This window comes from Linderina pennispora (assembly GCF_002104995.1).
Source record: "Linderina pennispora strain ATCC 12442 chromosome Unknown DL89scaffold_1, whole genome shotgun sequence".
NCBI classification, from domain to species: domain Eukaryota; kingdom Fungi; phylum Kickxellomycota; class Kickxellomycetes; order Kickxellales; family Kickxellaceae; genus Linderina; species Linderina pennispora.
The window spans coordinates 75,592-99,505 of NW_024468249.1; the positions used below are offsets into that span (position 1 = coordinate 75,592).

The 23,914-nt window shown below is 53.1% G+C and overlaps 15 protein-coding genes and 1 non-coding gene across 16 annotated transcripts; 10 read left to right on the forward strand and 6 right to left on the reverse strand.

Annotated features, from left to right (window-relative positions):
• Positions 1-757: 757 nt before the first annotated feature.
• On the forward strand, positions 758-3,052 carry DL89DRAFT_273494 (cysteine--tRNA ligase; the record flags this gene model as incomplete). The annotated part of the gene is made up of 4 exons (XM_040889071.1): positions 758-913; positions 987-1,235; positions 1,321-2,502; positions 2,537-3,052. The coding sequence occupies 4 exons, from the start codon at positions 758-760 to the stop codon at positions 3,050-3,052; spliced, it is 2,103 nt and encodes a 700-aa protein (XP_040746780.1).
• Positions 3,053-3,291: 239 nt separating this feature from the next.
• Positions 3,292-3,949, forward strand: DL89DRAFT_263618 (uncharacterized protein). Its single transcript, XM_040885904.1, has 2 exons — positions 3,292-3,389; positions 3,622-3,949. Exons 1-2 carry the CDS (start codon positions 3,358-3,360, stop codon positions 3,773-3,775), a joined length of 186 nt encoding a protein of 61 aa, XP_040746781.1. The 5' UTR covers positions 3,292-3,357; the 3' UTR covers positions 3,776-3,949.
• Positions 3,950-4,311: 362 nt separating this feature from the next.
• On the forward strand, positions 4,312-5,410 carry DL89DRAFT_263619 (mitochondrial carrier protein). Its single transcript, XM_040885905.1, has 2 exons — positions 4,312-4,956; positions 5,018-5,410. Exons 1-2 carry the CDS (start codon positions 4,486-4,488, stop codon positions 5,399-5,401), a joined length of 855 nt encoding a protein of 284 aa, XP_040746782.1. The 5' UTR covers positions 4,312-4,485; the 3' UTR covers positions 5,402-5,410.
• A 569-nt stretch (positions 5,411-5,979) lies between these two features.
• DL89DRAFT_263620 (uncharacterized protein) lies at positions 5,980-7,760 on the forward strand. Its single transcript, XM_040885906.1, has 2 exons — positions 5,980-6,235; positions 6,260-7,760. The coding sequence occupies exons 1-2, from the start codon at positions 6,036-6,038 to the stop codon at positions 7,569-7,571; spliced, it is 1,512 nt and encodes a 503-aa protein (XP_040746783.1). The 5' UTR covers positions 5,980-6,035; the 3' UTR covers positions 7,572-7,760.
• Positions 7,761-7,996: 236 nt separating this feature from the next.
• Positions 7,997-8,905, reverse strand: DL89DRAFT_253539 (uncharacterized protein; the record flags this gene model as incomplete). Its single annotated transcript, XM_040885191.1, has 3 exons — positions 7,997-8,191; positions 8,246-8,359; positions 8,384-8,905. The coding sequence occupies 3 exons, from the start codon at positions 8,903-8,905 to the stop codon at positions 7,997-7,999; spliced, it is 831 nt and encodes a 276-aa protein (XP_040746784.1).
• A 1,921-nt stretch (positions 8,906-10,826) lies between these two features.
• On the forward strand, positions 10,827-11,747 carry DL89DRAFT_298689 (uncharacterized protein; the record flags this gene model as incomplete). Its single annotated transcript, XM_040890798.1, has 1 exon — positions 10,827-11,747. A coding segment is annotated over one exon (879 nt), but the record flags the coding sequence as incomplete, so codon positions are not given.
• Positions 11,748-12,158: 411 nt separating this feature from the next.
• DL89DRAFT_725 (NAD-P-binding protein) lies at positions 12,159-13,303 on the forward strand. The gene is made up of 2 exons (XM_040892013.1): positions 12,159-13,073; positions 13,146-13,303. Exon 1 carries the CDS (start codon positions 12,242-12,244, stop codon positions 13,070-13,072), a length of 831 nt encoding a protein of 276 aa, XP_040746786.1. The 5' UTR covers positions 12,159-12,241; the 3' UTR covers position 13,073; positions 13,146-13,303.
• Positions 13,304-13,418: 115 nt separating this feature from the next.
• Positions 13,419-13,490, forward strand: DL89DRAFT_t1. The gene has a single exon. It is a non-coding gene; the product is annotated as a tRNA-Met (tRNA).
• A 177-nt stretch (positions 13,491-13,667) lies between these two features.
• DL89DRAFT_263621 (uncharacterized protein) lies at positions 13,668-14,075 on the forward strand. The gene has a single exon (XM_040885907.1). The coding sequence runs from the start codon at positions 13,773-13,775 to the stop codon at positions 14,046-14,048; it is 276 nt and encodes a 91-aa protein (XP_040746787.1). The 5' UTR covers positions 13,668-13,772; the 3' UTR covers positions 14,049-14,075.
• Positions 14,076-14,526: 451 nt separating this feature from the next.
• Positions 14,527-14,927, forward strand: DL89DRAFT_263623 (uncharacterized protein). Its single transcript, XM_040885908.1, has one exon. The coding sequence runs from the start codon at positions 14,665-14,667 to the stop codon at positions 14,851-14,853; it is 189 nt and encodes a 62-aa protein (XP_040746788.1). The 5' UTR covers positions 14,527-14,664; the 3' UTR covers positions 14,854-14,927.
• Positions 14,928-14,974: 47 nt separating this feature from the next.
• Positions 14,975-16,489, reverse strand: DL89DRAFT_220078 (alkaline phosphatase; the record flags this gene model as incomplete). Its single annotated transcript, XM_040884430.1, has 1 exon — positions 14,975-16,489. One exon carries the CDS (start codon positions 16,487-16,489, stop codon positions 14,975-14,977), a length of 1,515 nt encoding a protein of 504 aa, XP_040746789.1.
• Positions 16,490-18,036: 1,547 nt separating this feature from the next.
• Positions 18,037-19,503, reverse strand: DL89DRAFT_231232 (alkaline phosphatase-like protein; the record flags this gene model as incomplete). The annotated part of the gene is made up of 1 exon (XM_040884913.1): positions 18,037-19,503. Exon 1 carries the CDS (start codon positions 19,480-19,482, stop codon positions 18,037-18,039), a length of 1,446 nt encoding a protein of 481 aa, XP_040746790.1. The 5' UTR covers positions 19,483-19,503.
• A 669-nt stretch (positions 19,504-20,172) lies between these two features.
• DL89DRAFT_263624 (uncharacterized protein) lies at positions 20,173-20,432 on the reverse strand. Its single transcript, XM_040885909.1, has one exon. It carries the CDS (start codon positions 20,387-20,389, stop codon positions 20,213-20,215), a length of 177 nt encoding a protein of 58 aa, XP_040746791.1. The 5' UTR covers positions 20,390-20,432; the 3' UTR covers positions 20,173-20,212.
• Positions 20,433-20,703: 271 nt separating this feature from the next.
• On the forward strand, positions 20,704-21,166 carry DL89DRAFT_263625 (uncharacterized protein). The gene has a single exon (XM_040885910.1). It carries the CDS (start codon positions 20,809-20,811, stop codon positions 21,100-21,102), a length of 294 nt encoding a protein of 97 aa, XP_040746792.1. The 5' UTR covers positions 20,704-20,808; the 3' UTR covers positions 21,103-21,166.
• Positions 21,167-21,438: 272 nt separating this feature from the next.
• Positions 21,439-22,235, reverse strand: DL89DRAFT_289343 (DNase I-like protein; the record flags this gene model as incomplete). The annotated part of the gene is made up of 2 exons (XM_040889945.1): positions 21,439-21,460; positions 21,505-22,235. The coding sequence occupies 2 exons, from the start codon at positions 22,233-22,235 to the stop codon at positions 21,439-21,441; spliced, it is 753 nt and encodes a 250-aa protein (XP_040746793.1).
• Positions 22,236-22,249: 14 nt separating this feature from the next.
• On the reverse strand, positions 22,250-23,244 carry DL89DRAFT_263626 (uncharacterized protein). Its single transcript, XM_040885911.1, has one exon. The coding sequence runs from the start codon at positions 23,108-23,110 to the stop codon at positions 22,340-22,342; it is 771 nt and encodes a 256-aa protein (XP_040746794.1). The 5' UTR covers positions 23,111-23,244; the 3' UTR covers positions 22,250-22,339.
• Positions 23,245-23,914: the final 670 nt, after the last annotated feature.

The following is a 23,914-nucleotide window of genomic DNA, read 5'->3' on the forward strand; positions in this document are numbered from 1 at the left end:
TAGTTGAGAGCAATTGGTGGAAACGCGATAAAGTCGAAGACGTCTGCCGGCTTGGAAACGATATCGAGATATTCGAAATCAAGAATGAGAAATTGTTCAGCGAGATGTGCAAATACATGCACTTCGTCGTCGTCGAGCGTGAGAAGAAGGAATTTTGATATAGCATAAGATCCATTTAGCAGCATTACCTGTGACTCACTCATGGCTGATGTTGCTGCGGCGTGGTTTTAATTATATTGCGAGGAATGTGTGGTGAGTCATGTATGTGCGAAAAACACTGCTAGTGCTTGTGCCATGCATATCTATATGGCGCAACCTCGAAACAGCAGGCATGTACTCGGCAAGAGTGACATGTACTCGGCAAGAGTGGCGCCGTGCATTCTGCATCTTAGGAATATATAAGGGCCACTCCACACACTGACGACCACATTCTCGAGTTCCTCTACACTTTATTTCCTGCCCCAAAAATTGCACCGAAAATTTTTCAAGCCCAGTCTTCATTCTCAGCCTGTATTCCTTGCCCACATCTCACCGATCTGCTGTCCACAGCCCTTCCTTCTTTCTTTGGACCAGCGAATTTGCTTTTTCTCGTTTTACCCTTGCAAACAAACTAGCCGCTATTTTTATACCTCTTTTCATGGTATTCAGGTCGGTGTTTAGACTTGCCCGACCTCTTGCCCGCCCTATTTCGATATTCCAGCAAAACTTTACTGCCACAGCAACACCCAGTACACTCAGCATTCGCAATTGCTCAATGATGGCCTCGACTAGCAACAACAGCTCGCCATGGACGCAGCCCGAGTCGACGGAGCCGCAGACCGGCCTCATGGTGTACAACTCGATGACAAAGTCCAAAGTTCCGTTTGTGCCGCGTGAGGGCAACTACGTGAGCTGGTACGGGTGCGGACCGACGGTTTATGACGCGGCCCATTTGGGCCATGCTCGTAACTATATGACGTTCGACATCATTCCGGCGCATCATGGAGGACTACTTCAACTACGACGTCAACCTGGTCATGAACATTACTGATATCGACGATAAGATCATCGAGCGTGCGCGGCACACGCACCTATTCAAGCAGTACCGGGCTAAGGCCGTGGCGCTGAGCGAGAGCGCTATTTCGGACGTTGACAGTGCATTCAAGGCGTTTGTCGAGTCGAAGCTCAAGGTGGAGATCAGTAGCGACGAGGACTGGAAGGCGTTTGTAGCCAAGACAGGCGATGGCAAGGACCCTGTTATCACTGGGGACAATCCTAAATTCACCATGCACTATGATGCGGCGCGTGCGACATTTCACTGCCATTGCCAATGCTCGCCAGGGCCTGGTTGAGGGCAAGGCCAGTGCTACGGAAGCCCAGGCGTTGGTTGATGCGTCGCAGGACGTGCTGGCGCTGTGGCTCGACAAGAAGTTTGGTGCCGAGGTCACTGATCCGCAGATCTTCCGCGATCTGGCAGCGTACTGGGAGAAGGACTTCTTTGAGGACATGGATGCGCTGAATGTGCGGCGGCCGCATGTGCTGACGCGTGTATCCGAGTTTGTGCCCGAGATCGTGCAGTTTGTGCAGCGCATCATCGAGAACGGCTACGCATATGAGGCCGATGGCTCGGTGTACTTTGATGTGGCTAGCTTTGACGGCAAGAATGGCCACTTCTACGCCAAGCTCGAGCCCAAGTCCAAGGGTAACGCGGAGCTGCTGGCCGATGGCGAGGGATCGCTGGGCGCCAAGCTGTCGGGCAAGCGCAGCCAGTCGGACTTTGCGCTGTGGAAGGCATCGAAGCCCGGAGAGCCTGCGTGGCCCAGCCCCTGGGGCCCTGGTCGCCCTGGCTGGCATATTGAGTGCAGTGTGATGGCAAGCGAGATTCTGGGCCAGAACATTGACATGCACACTGGCGGAATTGACCTGGCATTCCCGCACCATGACAACGAGCTGGCGCAGTCCGAGGCGTGCTTTGATAACGAGCAGTGGGTCAACTACTTTATGCACGCTGGCCATCTGCACATCGAGGGACTGAAGATGTCCAAGTCGCTGAAGAACTTTATCACGATCAAGGAGGCGCTGGCAAAGTACACTGCTAGGCAGATCCGCATCATCTTTGTGCTGTCGCGCTGGGACTCGCCCTCGTATTTCAAGGAGAACTCGATGCATGAGGCTATGGCTGTCGAAAAGACATTCGACAACTTCTTCTCCAACACCACTGCCCTGCTGCGCGACTACCGTGTGCGGGCCCAAGAGTCCGATGGCAAGCGCCACTTCCTCGAGGCCGAGCATGAGCTGCTGGGCGCGCTGAAGGAGACTAAGGCGCAGGTTCATGCTGCACTCAAGGATTCGTTTGATACACCCACAGCCATGCGCTCGCTGCAGGAAATCGTCAACCGCACCAACGTGTATCTCCAGCGTGGCCGCTCCGCAATTGACCCGCAGATTGTCGAGATGGTCGCTTTGTATGTGACCAAGATTGTGCGTGCCTTTGGTCTTGTTGCCGAGACTCCGGGCCAGCTAGTCGGCTGGGGCTCGTCTGTTGCTGGCTCTGGAGGGCCCTGCCGACCGTGAGTCTGTTCTGCTGCCTGTGGCCACTGCTTTGAGCGATTTCCGTGACGCTGTCCGTGAGATTGCGCTGGCTGGCGGCGACAAGAAGGCGATTCTGGCGCTTTGCGACAAGCTTCGTGATGACGATCTGCCCGAGCTTGGCATTGTCATTGACGACCACGGGGATGGCCGCGCTCTTGTCAAGTTTGCCGACCCCGAGGAGCTGCGCCGCGAGAAGGCTGCTCGCCAGGCTGCTGAGGACGAGAAGCGTGCACGCAAGGAGGCTGCAGCTCGCGCCGCCGAGGCCAAGCGTCAGGAGCGGCTGGCGAAGGGTAAGCTGGCGCCGAAGGATATGTTCAAGACGCCGCAGAACCTGGAGCTGTACTCGGAGTGGGATGGCAAGGGCATTCCGACCAAGGACAAGGCTGGCGAGGACCTGGCCAAGGGCAAGCTGAAGAAGCTGGCCAAGGAGTATGCTGCGCAGGAGAAGCTGCACACCGAGTACCTCAAATCTCTCGAGTAGCCTGCCTTCATCATTAACATCGATATGCACCATCATGCCCTGCCATGGGGCCAAGGTTCACATGTAGCTGGCGTGGTAATCTGCAGGTAGCTGATCTGATTAATCAGTGGATCGGGCCCAGCGACTGATAAGCAATCAGCTCAAGCGCTGGCGCTTGCAGGTGTGTGGAAAGGGCCACAAGATAGCACTGCAGCACAGCATTGCGCATTTGACGAGTCTGTCGAATTGAGACTTCTTTTTTCCCTGTTGTTTTTTAGCATCTGTTTCCTGTTCTCAATTAACACAGCCCATTCAATTTTGGAAAAATGTCGTTCGCGTGGAGAACCGCCGGTATGAAGTAAGTACACTTCAGGAGAAGGGGTGAATCTGCGAGGGAGGCGGGCGAAGGAATCGAGAGAGCAACCGCCTGGACAGGCGTAGTTTGTCAGGCCAAAGAGCCAGGCTGGCAGACAAACGGCTTTAGCATTTACATCTGCTCTGGGCAATAGCAGCGGCAGCGATAGCTAGAGGTAACCACAGTAACTGAATGCAGCCCTGTTTTCTAATTGATGCTGTGCTTCTATCTTTAGCTACCTCCAGTACAGCAGCATTGCTGCCCGTGCCCTGCGTCGCACCGTCAAGGCCGAGCTCCAGACCGAGATCGCCAAGCGCGAGGGCATGTCCCTCAAGTACGCAAAGTGGGAGAGCGGCAAGGCCGGTGTTCTGGTAAGGATCGCAGCTTAGGCGCACAGTCGTGCTTGGGCAAACGCAGCAGATGAACCTGTCTTCTATGTGCATACAACTAACAGCAGCCTCCCTGAGTGTAGGACAACGTCCCCATCGTCGAGACCCGTCCCAAGGTCGAGAACTAAATTGCCTCTTCTAGAGTTTTTTCGCCTCGATAAATGTCACCTCTTTCCTACTCTCATATATGGAGCCTGCTTAATTGCACAGGGATGTAATCATGACCAGCGCCGGGAATGTGTCGATTTGGTAACCGATGTCACCGAGCCACTTTTGCCCGATGACTTCGCGATAGTGGTCAGTGAAAATTGACCGGCTCCAGAGATCGACCTTTAGCGGACTCGCAAAGCTGTGTGGGAAGCGATAAATAAGTGTGTGGGCGGCGATTTCTGTGAAGGGCTGGCAGCGACCAGCAGCATGGGATCATGAAAATTTTTTGAAAGCACAGGAAATGAGCGCATTGTGACCACAGGACGCAGCGCTGTGCGAGTATAAATCAGGTCGTCTGCCCGCCCCTGCGACCGGGCGGAACTGACCTAGAAGCGGCACGATTCTTTTCTTTTTCTTCTTTTCTGTTTCACATACACAAAAGGCCTGCTCGTGCGGTACACTTTTGCCTTCTTCCTCCTCTGTACTAGTATTCCTGCAACTCGGTTCTCAGTTGCAGCCCAAGCGAATTCGTACCCCACCCGCGCAATAAACCCACAGCCATGAGCCAGCAGGGAGAGCCTCAGAGCAACGACGGAGCGATGCGTGCAGTCAAGGACTGCATCGCGGGGTCAGCCGGCGGTATCGCGCAGGTGCTGGTCGGCCAGCCGTTCGACACTGTCAAGGTGCGTCTGCAGACCCAGCCGGATATGTACAAGGGAACCATGGATGCTGTGCGCAAGACGATCCAGAACGACGGCTTCGGCGGCTTCTACAAGGGCACCACCACGCCCCTGGTTGGTGTTGGTCTGTGCGTGTCGATCCAGTTCCTGGTCATGGAGCACATGAAGCGGACCTTTGGTCGCATCAACGGCACTCCTGCCGGCCAGGCCCCTGTGCTTACCCCTTCGCAGCTCTACATGGCTGGCGCTGCTGCTGGTGTCGCTAACAGTGTTGTGTCAGGACCTGTCGAGCACATCCGTGTTCGCCTGCAGGTGCAGAGCTCGGGTGCTGCCGCCGAGTACAAGGGCCCGGTGGACTGCATCAAGAAGATCTACAAGGGATTCGGATGGTCTGGGAATCTACCGCGGCCAGGTCGCCACGCTCATTCGCGAGTTCAACGGCTACGGTATGTACTTCCTTGCCTACGAGGCATTGGTGCAGCGCACCATGGCGTCCACTGGCAAGTCGCGTTCGGAGCTGTCGACGGCCCTCGTGTGCCTGTACGGCACTGCTGCTGGCTTTGCCATGTGGGGCACATCGTACCCGATCGATGCCATCAAGAGCAAGCTCCAGACTGATGGCTTCTCGGGTGAGAAGCGCAAGTACTACGGTACCCTGGATTGCGCGCGCAAGATCATGCGCCAGGAAGGTCTCAAGGGATTCTTCCGCGGTATCACACCCTGCCTGCTCAGGGCGGCCCCGGCCAACGGTGCCACCTTTGTCGGATTCGAGATTGCCATGCGCTACCTCGGCTAAGGAGGTGGCTGTTTACATGGATCGTGCCTTTCTTATACATACATTTCACAACCAAATATACATACCAGCCCAAAATCCGCTTTGTTTATTGCCAAATCTGCTGAAGCCTAATACCATCAGAGGGAATGTGATCACGCTGTGGCAGTTTACCCAGGAATCTGGCTGTGGTAGTGCCATGGACACTAGATGAACCATGGCCGCAGTTTTAAGTAGTTATTCAGGTGTCTTAATTAGCCAGCCTTGCTTGCTCACACACCTCGTCCGACCAGAGTACCGAAATATATAGCAGTAGGGATTTTGTCGTGCGCATGTTTCATATGGGCAATTGCAACCACCAGTTAATGTTCCTGGTGCCTACCCCACACACAAGGGGTTTACTTGAGTGGAAGAAGGATTTGGACAATTCAAGACCGACTCTCGCCTGACTTTTGCAAAACCGATACATGAGACAGCAGTTATTCCAGCGACAGCACTTACAAAATATATTCTTGCTCGTGTGCCATCAGCCCTGTTAACCAGTCTATATATTAGTCAAGACTCCCATGGTTCCTTACTGGCCTGGTGAGAATTTCTTCAAACATATACTCGGACACCACTTACACTTATTGCTGCTCCAAATCGCTTTTTTCACACCATGCGTTCCTTTGCGCACACCTGTCTTCTCGTCATCTACACTGGTATTTCACTCCTTCATGGGCTTCCACTCCCGCAATACATGCCACAAGGTATGGGTGCCTACAACAACAATTGCGGCATGGGAGGATACCCGCAGATGGGTGGGTATCCAATGAACAACGGAGGCATGAATGGTCCGATGGGCGGACCAATGGGCGGGCCGATGGGTGGGCCGATGGGTGGGCCGATGGGTGGGCCGATGGGCAACCAGTATGGCGGACCGATGTATATGCCAGGAGGCGAGGAGGGTGGGCGCAACTACAACCGCCATTACATGCGTGGTCAGCGGTATCATGCGCACGCTGACGTCGACGAATGGCCAATGGCTCGCAACCCGTATGGCAACGCCCGGTTTGGTCGCCATGGTAGCCACGCAATGCCCAATGAGGGCGGCGATATGATGGGCGGGCCGATGATGGGGCCGATGGGCCACAACCGCATTCCCATGGGCGCAGGTATGGGCAGCGGAATCGCTGGAAGAGGGTTCGGAGGTGACTTTGATAATGGTGGTGGTAACGACGACGACGACGACAACGATGATGCTTCCAGCTCGCCAACCAAGGACAGCAGCAGCGAAGAGAGGCAGTCGGAGCTGCTTAAGGAGCTATCAGCAATGACAGATACCAATACAAGCCTGGATCTGGCATCGCTTGGCGACAAGATTCTCAACATTAATGCGCTGGCTGGATCGTCGTCAGCCTCGGCTAAATCCACAGCATCTGCAGCTTCGAGCTCGCCAACACCGACTGTTGCATCGAGCCACAGCTCTGTGATGAAGTCTACTGCTGTCAAGCCCTCCTTGCTCAAGGCTACTTCTGCAAAGCCTGCCTCAAAGCCTGCTCCAAAGCCTACGGCAAAGTCGTCCTCCAGCGACAAGGTTTTGTCTGCCAAGGCAACACCAACCAAGGCGCACGCATCTTCGGCCAAGGTACTATCGGCCAAGGCCACTCCGACAAAGAAGGATGTTTCAGTGACCGGCAAGGCTTTGTCGGCTAAGCCCACTGCTACTAAGAAGACTGTCTCATCAGTCAAGCCATCGACCGCGGTTGGTAAGATTCTTTCTGTCCAACTTGCGCACACAACCCACCTCTCAACCCACGCAGCAACCCCGACCGCTAAGCCTATGCCTGGCAAACTATTGTCTGCCAAAGCAGCTCCACACGCCAAGATCCTGTCTGCTAAACCCACATCGGTGGTGAGCCATGCCAAGCCCAAACCTACGCCTGCTACTAGCCATAGTGCAGGAAAGGTATTCTCTGCCAAGCCTGCGGCTCCCGGAAAGGTGTTGTCGGCACAAGCAATTCCTAGGCCTACGCCAATGACTGATGCCAAAAGCCAGCTGCCTACTGCAAGTAAGAACATCAACTCCCTGTCCACGCACTTGCCGCCAGCAAGGAGCATCTCGGAGAGGACGCGCGGTGGCAAGATTATTATTGAGCCGACTGTTGTGATGCCAGGTCATTCGCCAGCTGCGCGCAAAGCCCACGGGATGTAATAACCATTCCATGTCTGCAGCACCTTGCGCCAGATCCACTGAGCGTGATTAGTCTCACTACCTCCCACTACACATTTTCTCATACATCGCACGGCACCAATATTACACGCTGTTTTATGTTTCAAGCTTAGTTAACGAGTTCTAGCTACTAGATAAGGCGGTTTTACTAAATAGACATTTATACCAGGGCTGTCTGTTGTGTTTGCAGATGGATGTGAAATTCCCTTTATGATCACAACAGAACCCGACGTTTTATTCCAGCATCATATCTAGGTATTTCTTTCGGCTATCATGGGCAATTGCGAGCATATACAATAAAGTTCACTTTTACTGCCATTAAAATATAGTGTTTAAGCGCCGACAATAGCAAGTGCTGCAGCACGGTGGCGAGAGATGGCCGAGTGTGCCCGGTGCGACCAGATGAGCTACGGGGCACCCTGAGAGGCACCAGCTTTGCAGTTCCACTCCTCCCACATGTTGCCATCAGCAGCCATGTGGTGAGCAGCGCGGGCCATGTAGAGATCACCGGCAGAGTAGGCCCTGTTCAGGATCTCAGTGAATATAGCCGACTCCTTTGGGTGAGCGCTACCAACCGAGATCGAATTGGTGAAGGTGATACTCTACAGCGAGGTGAGCTGCGCCAGGTAGCTGTACACAGCCTGGGTGACGGTGACCTTGCCTGCACTATTCCACGTTTCAATCAAGCAGTAGCTGTACTCGGCAGCAGCCGAAGTAAACAGTAACCACGGGTTACCTTGCTGGCCAGGGTTGTATCCGTTGTAGGTATCCTAAGGGTAACGGCGGAGAGCAACTCCAATGGGGACAGTGGTATCGGCGATAGTGGCTGAGGTAGCAGCATTGATCGCGTATAGCGGCCGGAGCTTGGCGATAGTACCAACAAAAGTGGACAGCATCTGGTCAGATTCGACAGTATAAAATCCATCATCGAGAGCAGTATGCAGCACAACCAGGAATGCCTGGGAGTCAATGTTGGCTGGCTTGTTAACACCGCCGCTATATTGAATAGTCGGCAGGATAATGTTGCTGCTGCTGCTCCAGAAGCCGGTCATATTGCCAGTGATGTACGAAGCCTGCGTAAAGTACCAGCTGGCAGAACTAGAGGGTGAGATGTTGGCAAGAATCATGCTCTTGGCAATAGAAACCTGGCCGTTGGCCCAGATACTCACAGCAGCACGCACAGGTGATGAACGAGTCGAAGTGGGAGTTGGAGAGTTGGTAGAAGTGGAGGCTGAGGCAGACGAAGTCGTGTCAGTGCAACCTGAGACAAGAGCCGCAAGGGCAAAGATAGGAGTAAGCAACAGAGCGACCTTCATGCTTGGTTAAGGTTTGTAATATATTAGAAAGGTAAGGTGTATTAGCCTGTAGATAATGTTTAGAGCTGAAGTGCTGGCCAAGTTTCTGTGGTTTATAGCCAGACAGAGGCATAGGGAGGGATATATGCCAATAGTAGGTAGAAGGGTTCTAGCAGGATGTCCTTGCTGAGATCTATTTATGGTTAGGTTGACTTTATGGAGTCTGGTAGGTATTTTGGCTGAAGGCATTATAGGCAGCTAGCACTTAGCCAGCCCTAGTTGGGTCCAATAGCCACCTTCAAATAAGAGTAAGTACTGTTATATTCAACTTATTTACCATAGTACAAAATCTATACTATAGAAGAAGTAGGCCTAGGAGTTGGCATATAGTGTATTCTGGCTAGTAAGTGTTATATAGGCAATATAGGATAATTACTACTAGCCTGTTTTTATAGGTTCTGCAATATATATGCTGTATGTACTGCCACAATGAAGCTAGTATATCTAAGACTGAATAGACATAATTAAGGGATCAGACTATAGAGTAGATCTGCTACTTATTTATAGAGGTCATTCAGGGTTACTTATCTATATAATAATTATTTATATATATTATAGCTAGTAGTACTTTCTATAAAATAAAAATTTCACCTAAACTACTATTACCATCTTAGAAAAGTTTCAGTAAATATGATTTCCTTAAGGCTGCTTAGCCATATCTATTAGGATGTTGACTTTTATTACCTAAAGAAAATTAACCCTAAATATACAAAGTTTTTTATTTCAAGTTAAAATCATATCTACTAATACTTTTCTAAGATGCTAATAGCAGTTTGGGTGAAACAGCAAGAAAAATATTCTTACCTTAGTATTAATTTATAAGCATAGAAATATTCTGGATATACTAGTTAATACTAACTACTGAAAAATTAGTAGTAAAAAATAGTTCTAAAAATGATTATTCAAACAACTATCTAAATTGCAAATTAATAAAAAATTACAAGTCTAAGGATAACCCCCTAGAGGCAAAAGGGTATTAGAGGGATAAATATAAATACAGCATAGTTATTACAAATAGTAGATAAGTTAATATGAATAATATATTTTCTAACTTTGATTATCATATAGTACACCTACTCCTTATCCACAGATCTGGGCTGTGGATACCTGCAAAAAGGGGATTACTAATAGAGCCAGTAGAAATATAAGAAATATAGGAATTAATAGCCCTATGGTTGATAATTAAAAGCAATATCCCATATATTATATTAAACTTAAATATATATTACCTATTTTATCAAGGAATTTGATAACAAATACAAGATCACCTCTTGCCAGCCAATAGGGTCATATATTTAAAGATCCATATACTTATATATGCTCCACTCCTCCTAGCATCACTCCTTAAAAAACAATGTTTGGATTTTCAGAAATTTTGAGCTTCATAATAGCAACTAAGATCGACTAACTGGCTGACCTGGTGGGAGCACTAGCCTTGGAAAGCTCACGAATATTTATACAAATGAGGGCTGGCTACACAAAGGACTACTGCCACCAACACATCCTCAGTCCATAAGTCATATAATTTCTAATCCCATTTATTTGAATTCAACTACTACCAGCATATTCAATGTATAATTACCCACCAATAACTGAAGAGCAGCGGGCTGAGGTACACCAAAAACGACAGGCAGCTTTGCATGGATAACACATTATAACTACCTGCTGCTCAATGTGCTAATAGATAACTACAATGTAGGTAGCAGCGGTGCTTGGCTTTCACCTAGATTCAGTTGTATATGGTGATTGGGCAATAGTTATCATTGGTACCTGCGTGTACAGCGTGTCGCTATTGCTAGTCATATACTGATGGATAAACATTGTCTACCACCCGATTCGTGCCAAAAATATACGCCTCACCACAGTCACATACATATCCGGCCTCCTATGGTTTATTGGTGACTTGCCTACTAATGGCTACGTAAGCGTTGTTGGGCCATGGGCCTTATGTAAGCTGTGGGAAATATGGGGGCGTGCCTCATCTGCCTTTATATTTTCGTCATCGATAATGATGCGTGCATATGCCTTCGACGTGGTTTTCAATCGTGGAAAGCCCTATCGGGGTTGGGCTATATTCGGGCCAGTCTTACTAATCGCCACGGCTATTCTTGCATACGATATCGCTGGGCAGATAATCGAGGACCGTCTTACAGTGTCCTTACTCCATTCTCTTCAAGTCTGCTATTATGCTGAGGCATTTCGTATTTCGAGTCTATCAATCGTATGGTTTTGGTGGCTCTTGGTTATATTCTTCACTGTCCGCATCCGTAAAATCCATTCCTCATTCAACGAATTCCGGAACTATACATACATGATCACCATAGTTCTATCCTTTGTACTTGGGACTACGATTCTCCATATCGTGTTTCCCAAATACCCGCTAAACAGGGTTGTACGGATTATTACCACGGCAAGCGACATTATCATGTGTAACAGCAGCATCTGGATCATAGTCGCACACCCCACATACAAATGCATGTTTGACCACGACCGATATCTGGATGAGTGGTACACAAAGCTCCGCCGTGACGGACTCCAGCGCGCATATGAAATGGATTCAGACCAAGCTGATGGCGCGAGTAGTGAGGAACACTCTTCAACTGAAAATCCTCCACAGAGCCCCGGCCAGCAGACCACCGACGAGCAGACTACCAACCAGCGAACCACCGACGAGCAGACTACCAACCAGCGAACCACTGACCAGCAAACTACCAACCAGCAGACTGCCAGCACTGGACAAGCCGTGAAGGCAGCAGGGTAGCAATATGGATTGAGAATATACTATTTGGATTTTGAACACTACAAGGCAGTGCGCAAATACAGAACACCTGATTGAATTTAGGGTGAGCTGTGCAGTAGTAGTGAGGGCCGCTGGGTGCTCTGTCATGCATACTAGGACAGCCGCTGCTCCTATTGTGTGTATTGCTGCGCAGTGGCGTTCTACTCTGGCTGTCTCAAGCATGGATTCAGGCAGCTGCTGAACATACTTGTGGTCTCAGATCAGTTAAATTATCTGGAAGCACCATTCTACAGCATGTGGGGTTGGCTGATTCTGACAAAGGAGCTGGCCGCAGTTGCAAGTGCAAAAGGTCGCGTCACCTTGAGGCTGCAACCAAAGGCATGAGGATCAGCCGGTTTGGGGGTAGGGGGTTTCTTGTGGTGATAAAGTCTGGCCGCTTTTAATAGCAACAATTGTGCTGCGGTCCTCGAGAGGGTGCTGCAAGGAACAGTATAAAAGCGCCTCTGTTCTTTACTGTCAGACTGTTAACCAACAAGGGAACCACCACTTTCTGCATCATGGATATCGCTACACTCTTTGGCGTCAAGGGCAAGACAATTGTAATCACAGGCGGGTCGTCAGGAATCGGGCTCTATATGGCTGAGGGACTGGTGGCCAACGGGGCCAACGTCTACATCACCAGCCGCCAGGAGAAGTACCTGAAGGACGAGTCGGAGCGGCTGACAGCAGAAGGTCCTGGAACCTGCAGCTACGTTGTGTGCGATCTAGTTGATTACGAGCAGGTGCAGGCGCTGGCAACCAAAATGGCCGAGCTTGCACCTGGCGGAATCGACGTCCTGGTGAACAACGCGGGGCGATACACGAATGGCGACATTGAGACGATGCCTGACCAGGGATTCGGTAACGACCTTCTGCTGAATCTGCAGCGGCCGTTCACGGTCACACAGGCGCTGCTGCCGCTGCTGAAGAAGACGGCCAGCGCAGAGAATCCAGCGCGGGTCATCAACGTGGCAAGCATCTCAGGCAACCATGTGCTGCTCGGCACCACGTACTCGTACAATGCGTCCAAGGCCGGGCTAATCCACCTGACAAGCGACATGGCGTACAAGCTGGCGGCAGACCACATCAACGTCAACAGCATCTCGCCGGGCATGTTCCCGTCGCGCATGCTGCGCGAGCCACCAGCCGACGCAAACCCGCTGCCAAACAAGGTACAGGACTACTGGAAGAACAACACGCTGACGATCCAGGAGATGGTGCCGCTGGGCCGTACAGGCAGCGAGCAGGATATTGCAGGCGCGATCATTTACCTGGCGTCTCGGGCCAGCGCATACGTGTCGGGGATCAACCTGGTGGTGGATGGCGGGTACCTGAGCAAGCCAATTTAAGGTGGTAATAAAACTGGGGCTGTCCCCTTCCTTCAATTGAAATAGCGGCTGCTAATAATGTTCGTGCGTGTAGTTGTACATAGCACCGCAGCTGCGGCCCTCGACCATGGTGCATGCTATCAGCTGAGTGGACTTTCTCAAGCACATGTGCCTGAAGCTGGCAAGAGCTGGCACATGTTGCGCGTCATTGCCGCTTGTCTGCTACTGGCACACGCCATCATTCATGGAAACTGCGGCCGGCTGCTTTTCAGTTGAGATAGAGCGGCACGGAGGCGGCCACGCATCGGTGGCGCCTGAACAACTATGTTGAATACACATTTCAGAAGCGGCTAATCAGAGCTTGGAAAGCATCATAGCGCAGAGGAAGCGCGCAGGGCTCATAACCCTGAGGTCCCAAGATCGAAACTTGGTGATGCTAAGCACTCTTTTTGCTCTGGCGCCGAGGCCTGCGGATCGAATCCTGGCCAGTGTTTTTGTCGTCGGTTTTCTCTTCCTTCTTTTTTTCTTTTTCTTTTTCTGTTTCGTTTAGCCTGGGCTGGAGCAGCCACTACAGGTGGGACCAGGCTGTTTATTCTTTCGCCTGGCTCCTTTTCAGCTGCGCGCATTGTTGCCAGGACGCAGTGGCGGCGCCATCTTTCTTTTTCTGTTTCGCAAGGACCAGTGGCGGATAATGCAATAGCAGTCTGCGTTTGTCTGGAAAATGGCCGCAACCTGTGCTCTACTACTACAGTTGCTGCTGCTGCTGCTGCTGCTGTCACCGCTGCTGTTGTCACCGCTGCTGTCGCTGTTGCTGCTCCTACCTGTGCGTGAATCCAGCCCAAGCCCAAGCACAATGCCACAAAGGAAAATCGGACACTTATTATCAGGCAAGAAGGGGACCTGCTGTTTGCAATGCTGTTTTGTTGGAGCGACTGCTTTTGGCGTGCGGTGCTGGGAGTGCAGAAAGCAAACGCGGTCTCAATTGTGCATTCAGTGACGACATGCGGTCCAGATGACCCAGCGGGAATACGAGAGAGGCGTGAAAAATAAGCGCTCCAGGTTTAATATGCAGCCCAAGGGGCCTTTTGATACCTTTGTCATATGGATATGTACATGTGTGTACAAGTGGCAAAAATGCACATGTATGCTTCACATTTGAAATTTGCAATCAGCCTACTGGACTGCCTGCAACGCATATATTTTCACGCTTGGCACCTGCTTACGACTTTTTATGCGTCTATACCTGTGAAGTAGACATACTGAATCAACCACATATTGTTTAGCAACGCAGTATCTCTCTCATTGAAAATCGGATTTCAGGGAGGGATTGCAGGCATTATTTTGTCTACTACAAATAGTCCCTAAATTTCCAGTACACGTTTGTCTCTTTATCGATTTTGCTTCTAGATCTATGCCTCACAAGATATGCCTCCATGTCTCCTTTTGAGCCACCTACCTCTTACTACAGGAGAGCACTGTCCTGGAATTGGATAAATAGCTGAAGACTTCGACAGTCCAGCAGGTGCTTCAATATCACTTCGGTACAACTCCAATTCAATTAATTTTCTCCATTCGCTGGACCGAACCCACATAGTTCAACCAACAAATCTATAATGCGCTTCTTCCTCGTTGCTACCATCTTCGCTGCCGTTGTTGCCGCTGCCCCTGCTCCTGCTCCTGTTGAGCACGTCCCGTATGACGGCACTCTCGGCGGTGTTGTCAAGACGTTATCTGGCCTTACTGAGGCAGTAGGTGTGCTGGTCAACCAGCTGACTAACGACCTCGGCCAGGGGCCAAAATAAATAATCGCGTTCTCTGCTGCGTTCATTAGCTATAAAGCAAATAATCATTCTCAATACAACCTTCAAAAGAACGCATGCTTATGAGCAATCGTATTATTAATTTATAAATGATACTAGGTGTTTAATGGTAGTGAGCACGGGCCGGGTGGTACGAGTCCACCTGCTCGTGGTAGCTGTTTCCGCTGAGGCTACGGCGGGTAAGCAAAGTGGTCTCCTCACGCGACCACGAGAAGCCAGGCTGCACAGTGGTCTCGTTGGCCAGACGCTTGGTGACAGAGTCCAGCTCAAGGCGCAGGAAGTCGCGCAGGAACTCGCCAACCTGGGTGTTCTCGTTGCTGCCACGCAGCTTCTCAGTGCCCTTGCCGTAGGCATACAGACCGACATCCACACCAGTATGGCCACCAGTAGTCCAGCCAAGACGGGCATACTTGGAGACAACATGACCGACGCTGTGCTTGCAGTCTGTCGAGCCACTGGCAACGCCATCGACGATGCTCTTGACATCCGAGTCGGTGACATTGGCAAGACCCAGGTACTGAGGAATCACGGTTGTGCGGACAAACTCGCTGCGCTTGTCAGCCGGAAGCTTAGTAATCTCGGGGCAGATTACCTCGGTAGACTTCTTCACTGGCTGCAGGAACTTGGGGAACCAAGAGTAGTCTGGGTTGATACCAACGGTCAACCCACCGGTCTCGTGGTCCGAAGTGGCCACCATGGAGGTGTCGGGGTGAGCATCAATGAACTTGCGCACGGCAGTGATGGTCTCCCAGTACTGGACGATATCACGGAGGTGAGCAGCCGGATCGTTGTCGTGGCCAGCCATGTCGATGCGCGCAGCCTCGATCATGATGAAGAAGCCCTTCTTGGAGTTCTCGGTGTTCTTGTGCAGGATGTTCAGAGCCTTGGTGGCCATCTCGGCAAGCGAAGGCTCCTTGGCCGCATCACGGTCGATCTCGTACGACATGTGGCCGGAAGTGAACAGGCCGAGCAGCGGGAGCTTGGCAGAGGTCTTCAGCGCATCGAACGAGGCGCGGTCGGAGAAGGTCGAGTACCCCTTGGTTTGGGCCAGCTTCCAGGCGTCGAGAGTATCGGTACGGCACGAACCCTTGGTGGTGTTAGGCTGGAAGAAGCACAGACCACCGCCGAGCAGCAGGTCAACCTTGTTTCCGAGAACGTTGTCTCCGATCTCGTGCTGAGCGATAAGACCCTCCATGTCGCGGTCAACGACATGAGCGGCAAACGAAGCCGGGGTAGCGTGGGTGATGCGTGCTGTAGAAACAAGACCGGTCTTGTAGCCCTGGAGCTTGGCAGCCTCCAGGACAGTGCCGCAAGGCTTTTCGTCGTCAGTGACGCCGATAGCACCGTTATACGACTTCTTGCCGCAAGCAAAGACGGTTGCTCCAGCAGCAGAATCAGTAACCAGAGAGCTTGTAGATTTTGTGCGCGACGTACCAACAAGGATCTCATCGAGGCTGGACAGCCACTCGTATGGCCTGCGGTCGATCTGCTGCACATAGCCGCGAGCCATGGCCTCAGAGGCAATACCGAAGCCGTCGGAGACGATCATGATGAGGTTCTTGTTAGCAGGACCCTTGTCATTGCAGGCCTTGTTGCTCGAGTAGTCGCTGGCGGGCATGGCAGACACGGCAGCGATGGCCAGGGAGAAGGCAGAGAGGATTGAGATCTTCATGATGAGTAGTGAAATAGCTGGATCACGCAATTAAAAATATTATAGTAGATAGTTAGTGTAGTGAATAGATAGTTAAAGGCAGGCGCTTCAGGATTGAGAATACTCGGCTTGGAAAACGAAGGGAGGGCGCTCTGACCGCGGGTATTTATATCCGATTCACCGGCAACGAGGCACGGTCCTGGGGGAAGGGGTTTCCTGCCAATTGCTATGGCACCGCCGGGTCAGCACGGACACTGCTGCTCATCCACCCTCCCTATCTGCCCTTTCTTCTTACGCCGCACCCAACCGCAGATGCTTGCATACAGCAGAAATCATCCAGCGCATGTGCATCTGGTCGTCGGGCGTACGAAAAATCCTAGCTGACAGCAAGCTCAGCTATTGTTTCCCACGTGCAATAAACAAATAGGAAAAAAGGGACGAGGTATAGTCGGACAGAGCGCACAAAAAGGAAATGCCGGAAAGCTTCTATGCAGAAAGATCCACCTTCCCATGAAAGGAAAGCTGCAAAGGGAGATGTCGTGCTGGATCTGAAGGGTGCAGCAACCGGATGGTGCGCAGACGAGCAGTACAAGCAGGTAGTGGGTGGGCTTGAGCAGCGTTGGCAAACTGTTGCGCATGTGATATCCGTCGTCAGTCAACCTGGGGGATTGCTGGTCAATCTTTTGCATCTACTACATAGGACATCGATTGTGTGGGCGGGCCTGTATGCGTGGGAGTACGTCAGCTGTGCAGCGTGCGTCGGGTACGCGCAATTTAACGAAAGCCCGGCGTAAACCTGCTGTAGAAGAGTGGTACCCGTCTTCAGACGCGGTGATGGTAATGATTACTTAAACGGCATCTATAGCTGTGGGACCAAATCAAGGGGCTATGGTTCTGCCGCTCCAAATCTGCAATTGCTGAATCAGGATCGCGAAGTGCCAGATACCAATTCCCTGTTGGCAGTGGTGAAGTTCGGACTCTAGGTTCAACATCTAAGCTGCAAACCCAGCTTTGTTCACGAACAAACTGCATTATTTAGATACTGAATGTCACCGATTAATGCGGCCAAGGAAGCAGCAGCAGCCACCTCTGTATCACATTGATTTTTATCAAGGAGTAGCGTCATAATGTGCGCTAATTCACCGTAGATATATATATGATTCTATGAATGTGTTGGATTTCAACAGAGATACGTGCTATTCCATATATTACATTCAAGAGATGTGCAACTATTACTCCAAACGTAATATAGAAGGGTCTATGATTTGGTAATCTGTATGTGTACGTGGGAACGGCAGTTCGGGGTACTATATTTAGAAATTAATACAAAACTAAACTCGTGCCAGCTTCAGGTATTCCACATAGAATTCGAGCCATGCAGGATGTCAAGCGCTCTTCCCATTCCAAGAAACAGGTTCACAGCATCTGACAAGCACCACGAGTATATACAGCAAGATTCTGAGTGCACTGAGGTGAGGAGTGTATTGAATTGCACTGATCAGGAAATTGCTTTTCTAGTGGAAGTGAGCACGGGCCGGGTGGTACGAGTCCACCTGCTCGTGGTAGCTGTTTCCGCTGGCATCGCGGCGAGTGAGCAGGGTGGTCGGGGCGCGCGACCACGAGAAGCCAGGCTGCACAGTGGTCTCGTTGGCCAGACGCTTGGTGACAGAGTCCAACTCAAGGCGCAGGAAGTCGCGCAGGAACTCGCCAACCTGGGTGTTCTCGTTGTTACCATGGAGCTTCTCAGTACCCTTGCCGTAGGCATACAGACCGACATCCACACCAGTATGGCCACCAGTAGTCCAGCCAATGTGGGCATACTTGGAAACAACATGACCGACGCTGTGCTTGCAGTCTGTCGAGCCACTGGCAACGCCATCGACGATGCTCTTGACATCCGAGTCCGTGACATTGGCAAGACCCAGGTACTGAGGAATCACGGTTGTGCGGACAAACTCGCTGCGCTTGTCAGCCGGGATCTTCTTGATCTCGGGGCAGATGACCTCAGTAGACTTCTTCACCGGCTGCAGGAACTTGGGGTAGAAGACGTAGTCGGGGTCGACAGCCAGCGTCAGACCGCCAGTCTCGTGGTCCGAAGTGGCCACCATGGAGGTGTCGGGGTGAGCATCAATGAACTTGCGCACGGCAGTGATGGTCTCCCAGTACTGGAGAATGTCACGGAGGTGAGCAGCCGGGTCGTTGTCGTGGCCAGCCATGTCGATGCGCGCAGCCTCGATCATGATGAAGAAGCCCTTCTTGGAGTTCTCGGTGTTCTTGTGCAAGATGTTCAGAGCCTTGGTGGCCATCTCGGCAAGCGAAGGCTCCTTGGCCGCATCACGGTCGATCTCGTACGACATGTGGCCGGAAGTGAACAGACCAAGCAGCGGGAGCTTGGCAGAGGTCTTCAGCGCATCGAACGAGGCGCGGTCAGAGAAGGTCGAGTATCCCTTGGTTTGGGCCAGCTTCCAGGCATCAAGAGTATCGGTACGGCACGAACCCTTGGTGGTGTTAGGCTGGAAGAAGCACAGACCACCGCCGAGCAGCAGGTCAACCTTGTTTCCGAGAACGTTGTCTCCGATCTCGTGCTGAGCGATAAGACCCTCCATGTCGCGGTCAACGACATGAGCGGCGAACGAAGCTGGGGTAGCGTGGGTGATACGCGAGGTAGTGACCAGACCGGTCTTGTAGCCCTGGAGCTTGGCAGCCTCCAGGACAGTGCCGCAAGGCTTCTCGTCGTCAGTGACGCCGATAGCACCGTTATACGACTTCTTGCCGCAGGAAAAGGCGGTGGCGCCGGCAGCCGAATCGGTGACCAGCGAGTCAGACGCCTTGGTGCGCGACGTGCCAACAAGGATCTCATCGAGGTTCGACAGCCACTGGTAGGGCTTGCGGTCGATCTGCTGCACGTATGTGCGAGCCAGGGTCTCGGAGGCCACGCCAAAGCCGTCGGAGACGATCATGATGAGGTTCTTGTTGGCGGGCTTCTTGCCGTTGCCGTTGCCATTGCCGTTGCCATCACAGTCGCCGTTTGAGTAGTTGTTGGCGGGCATGGCAGACACGGCGGCAATGGCCAGGGAGAGGATGGAGACAACAGAGATCTTCATGATGATATGTGTATTAATTAGTTAAGGATAGAAAGGCGAAGGAAGGGTATCTGAGGATAAGAAGCTTACATGCAAGACAATTGAGAGGTGGCACAGACGTATTTATATAGGCAACGTTGGCAGCAAAAAAAGTAGGACCTCCCCCAGGACGCAATGCTTGTTTTCTTTTTCTTGCAATCACGGACGTGGTAGTGGTTCATGCATCAGGCAGGCGGGATTGTACAGGGGTAATCTTGGTCGTTTGGATGGGAGGGCGAGGTATAAGCCATAGAGTAGCAATAGTTTCCCACACGTGTGTCAAGGCAACTAGAAAACAGGCTAGGGGTTAGCCGGACTGAGCCGGCACAAAACCTGGATCAGAAAAAAACAGTGTGCATATCGACATGGCTAGAAACACCAGACGAGCAGAATGTAGACTTTCTGGCACGTGTAGGCCAGGTGTAGCTGGAAATGAAGCCCCTGGGCAAAGGGCAGAAGTTGGGGAGGGAAGAGTAGCAAGGTGTCGATCGCATATTTTCCACATAATCTGCGTATGTGCCCAGTTTGCAAAAGGAACTGAGTACGGTCCCGCCAATGACCAGCAGAGTTAGGCGAATGTGGGCAAGTGGGTGTGTTTGTGTGACATGGGCAAGGAGAGATGGGATTGACGAGGCACGGTTTCAGAACAGCTTGCGTCTGTCGAAGCGCTGATATGTGGAGTCAACGATAGGCATGCGGTCAGTGGTGGCAGTGGGATGATTCCCAGACGCTCCAGGACGGCCATTCGACCATCCGGGCTTGGTGGCACTGGAATGCGATTTGCTCGGGACCGGCCAGGGCCGGCACAGCCAAGATAACAGAAAGAAGGGGTGGGATCCAGAACATGGCACAGGTTGAGAGTGCAGGGCTGCAGGAGGGAGAGAAGGCACAGCCACAGCAGTGATCTCCAGGAGAGGCAACGGGTATAGGAGATGGAGCCGTTTGGCGCAGCCATTGTTTTTCTTGTCGAGCCGTGATCGAGCCAGCTGGGGAGAAAATGGCCACGGAAACCGCTGATCCACTCAGCAGAGCGAATATTCGCGTCAGCACAGGCAAAAAAAAAAAACGGAGCGCTATCACGGGGCAAGTTCCACTTTTATGAGGTTTTCGCTTGTTCATTCCAAGAGCGCATTTTTCTACCGAAATTCAAGGAGGGAAACAGCCATGACAGTGACACGTTCGCAGGTGCTAAAGCTCTACCGCTCGTCGTTGCAGGCAGCGCAGCAGTTCGAGACATACAACTTCCGCAAGTACTTTTACCGGCGTACGCGCGATCGGTTCCGCGCCAGCAGCACTTTGACGGAGGAGCCGGCGATTGCGCAGGCGGTGGCAGAGGCGCGGCAGGAGCTGACAGTGATGCAGAGGCAGGGTCTGGTCAACAAGATGTTCTCGCACAACCGCGTGGTGATCGAGTCGGACCCAAAGTATGCGTCGGGAACCCGGCGGTTTGCAGACTAGGTTTGAGTAATAGTGTTGAGGGAATACATGTAGTAGGCGATGGCAGTGGCGAGTAGTGTGAGGCAGAGGGAGCGTGGGACGGGGGTGACGGCCAAGTGGTAGGCCTCGCCAGCAATGTAGCCGGCGACCTGTCCCAGCAGCAGCCAGAGCAGCCAGTGGGGGTCGACCATGTCGGGCAGATCGCCGGACACAGCGCTAAGCCGGGCGGCCGCAGCAAGGTCCAGGTCGAACTCGGCGGCCACAGGCAGGTGGTCCGAGCCACAGACGTGCAGAGAGTCGTATCTGCGCCAGACAACGGGACAGGCAGGGTGGTTCCTGTTGCTGGCAGGGCGGTTCCTATCGGCGGCGGAAGATAGTTCTCCCGCCCACCACCTGCGGACAGCATCGGCGGCGCTCGGGGACCTGACATAGACCAGCGTCCGGTCACACCACGCCGGCGCGCGCAGATTGTCGTACAGGCGCTGGGGACCAACCACCAGGCGGTATGTGGGGGCAAAGGCGATCGCGGACTCGGCAAAGGCCGGCAGGACTCGGTTGGCCAGGATTTCCTGGCGGAGCTGGTCCTTGTGCAGCTCGCCATGGGCGGCTCGGTAATTGAGATCGCCCAGGAACACCGCAGCATCGGCGTGCAGCAGCGACCCGCCGAGCGCCAATCGCGCGACGATGTCGCGGAAATGGGTGTTCCGCACGCCTGCCGCCATGCCCGCCGCCAGGTGAGCCGCCACCACCGCCAGCGACATAGTGGCGGAGCCCTCGCGCACCCTCAGACACACGCCGATACCGCCTTTGCTGCTGGTCAGCCATGGCCCGGTGCTGGCCTTGTTTATGGCTATGGTGGCGATCTGCTGCGCGCTGGGCATGCGCTGATATACCGCCAGGCCTTGGGCGCCGTGCTCCACCGCGGCTATGCAATGCATGGAGGGGAGGGCGGCGGACAGCCCGCGCAGGATGTGGGCAAAATTGGCAGAGTATTGCGATGCGCGGCGGAACCGCATGGCTTCCAGAAAATCGCTGTGCTCCTGCACGGCCACAATGAAGACATCAGCGGCTCCGGCGCCCTGCACCAATGCCCGCAGCGCCGTTTCCGACGGCCGCCGCTGCGCCAGGTTGTATGTCACGGTGCCAATGCGCATGGGGGGGGGGGGAATTCCGGAGCAGAAAGGGAATTTATTTACAAGTGGGAAAAGTGCAGCTGCAGGCGAAGCAGAAGAGAAAGTCAATCAGGAAAGGCAAAGGGCTAGACCTGGGCTGTCTGCTGGTGGCCGGGCTCTGCCTCGGGCTCAGGCCCCTGGCGCAGATTATGGACGGGCGGCTGCAGCGGCTGGATGTACGCAGCCGCCAGACTCGGCGAGTGCGACGGCAGCGACGGCGACAGCGACAGCGACGACGACGTGGAGGCCGCGCGCTTATGCTCCTGGGCCGCATACGGCACATACGCCGGCCTGCCCGCATCCTGCGAGCCATCGGACCTGCCGCGCTCGGCCCTCAGCCTGGCCCTTCGTCTGGCATTGCGCTCCCTCTCCTTCTGCAGGTACTCGGCATAGAGCACCGGGTTCTTCTTCAGCTCCGCCCGCTTCTGCCGCTTCTTCTCGGCATCGGCAATCCGCGACGCCGACCGCTTCGACGCCGGCTTTGGCGACTCGCCGTCGGAGTGCTCCTTCGCCGAGCCCTCGGTTTCCGGCGTGTGCGAGACGCTGCGCGAGTCCGCCTTGCCCTGCTTGGCACACAGCCCAGAGTTCCACCGCAATGTCTCGATGGCTTCCAGGATGTGCACGCGTGTGCCAAATGCCGACACGCCCAGCTCGTCTGCCAGCACCGTGTTGGTAACGTAGTTGACCAGCACATGGCCGTCCACTGCGTGCTCCTTGAACACCGCCGATATGTCGGCTATCAGAGGCAGCGTCTGCGCCCACCGGCACACATCATCCACTGTCCATTGCTGCGGGTTGCCTGGCAGCGGCGCTGTGGTGGATGGGGGCGACGGGCTCTTGACTGGGGATGATACCATGGCTTGAAGGGGAGAAAAAAATGTTGTATGCTTTTTAGGAATATAGAGAGGGAAGGGGAAAAGTACAAGTGCGTTCGGTGGGGGGAGGTTGTTCTAGCAGGGAAGCCCACCCGGTCGGCCGCACCAGTCTTATATAAAGCGCCCCGGAGGGAGTGAAGGACGCAAGGCGGGGTTTCGCCAACTGGGAAAATGCCGCCGAGAATCACTCCATCCGGTGATGATTCCGCCCGCACGCCCCCCTCCTCACTCGGCGATCGTATGGCTGCTCCTTGTGAGCGCGGGTTGGCCGCTTCGCATCCTTTTGCGCGCAGCCTCTCCCCCGACCCCCCCGAACAGCCCCTCCACACCTGAAACACTGAACACCGAGGGATGATCGAGGAGCGCGGCTCCGTTTCTCCACGTGGAAGCCGTGCGGCGGGATAAAAATACTGCGCCGGAGCAGACATCTTCCTCTCCTTTTCCCTTGCCAAGAATCCGGGCCGTCTTCCGCCGGGCTTTATCATGGGCCAGTTTATTTGAAGCCTTTTTTTATTTGCCTGCTCTTCATGCCATATCGAACCTTACTTTTACTTCTCCCTAATTTTTTCTTTTTTTACAAACCTCTAGTAATTACACCTCAATGTCGCAGCATCGGCGGACAACAGAGCTGGTGCCGCTCTCCCTGCTGTTCACAATAGCCATTGGATACTACCACAGCACCGACCCGCACAGCCCCTCCACATCGTCGGCGCCGTCCATCTGGTCCTCCAAGACCAACCCGCTGAACCGCTATTTCGCCAAGCTGGCATGGCTCTGGACAACCGC

Excerpts from the sequence above, each read along its gene's own strand:
- DL89DRAFT_263624 (XM_040885909.1), bottom strand. The coding sequence starts at position 20,389 with ATGGCCGTCCTGGAGCGTCTGGGAATCATCCCACTGCCACCACTGACC.
- DL89DRAFT_263618 (XM_040885904.1), top strand. The coding sequence starts at position 3,358 with ATGTCGTTCGCGTGGAGAACCGCCGGTATGAA. Across the intron at positions 3,390-3,621 it reads TGGAGAACCGCCGGTATGAA|CTACCTCCAGTACAGCAGCA; the intron begins GTAAGTACACTT and ends TTCTATCTTTAG.
- DL89DRAFT_263620 (XM_040885906.1), top strand. The coding sequence starts at position 6,036 with ATGCGTTCCTTTGCGCACACCTGTCTTCTCGTCATCTACACTGGTATT. Across the intron at positions 6,236-6,259 it reads ATGGGCGGACCAATGGGCGG|GCCGATGGGTGGGCCGATGG; the intron begins GCCGATGGGTGG and ends GCCGATGGGTGG.
- DL89DRAFT_263623 (XM_040885908.1), top strand. The coding sequence starts at position 14,665 with ATGCGCTTCTTCCTCGTTGCTACCATCTTCGCTGCCGTTGTTGCCGCT.
- DL89DRAFT_263619 (XM_040885905.1), top strand. The coding sequence starts at position 4,486 with ATGAGCCAGCAGGGAGAGCCTCAGAGCAACGACGGAGCGATGCGTGCA. Across the intron at positions 4,957-5,017 it reads CCGCCGAGTACAAGGGCCCG|GTCGCCACGCTCATTCGCGA; the intron begins GTGGACTGCATC and ends TACCGCGGCCAG.
- DL89DRAFT_725 (XM_040892013.1), top strand. The coding sequence starts at position 12,242 with ATGGATATCGCTACACTCTTTGGCGTCAAGGGCAAGACAATTGTAATC.
- DL89DRAFT_263626 (XM_040885911.1), bottom strand. The coding sequence starts at position 23,110 with ATGGTATCATCCCCAGTCAAGAGCCCGTCGCCCCCATCCACCACAGCG.
- DL89DRAFT_263625 (XM_040885910.1), top strand. The coding sequence starts at position 20,809 with ATGACAGTGACACGTTCGCAGGTGCTAAAGCTCTACCGCTCGTCGTTG.
- DL89DRAFT_263621 (XM_040885907.1), top strand. The coding sequence starts at position 13,773 with ATGGCCGCAACCTGTGCTCTACTACTACAGTTGCTGCTGCTGCTGCTG.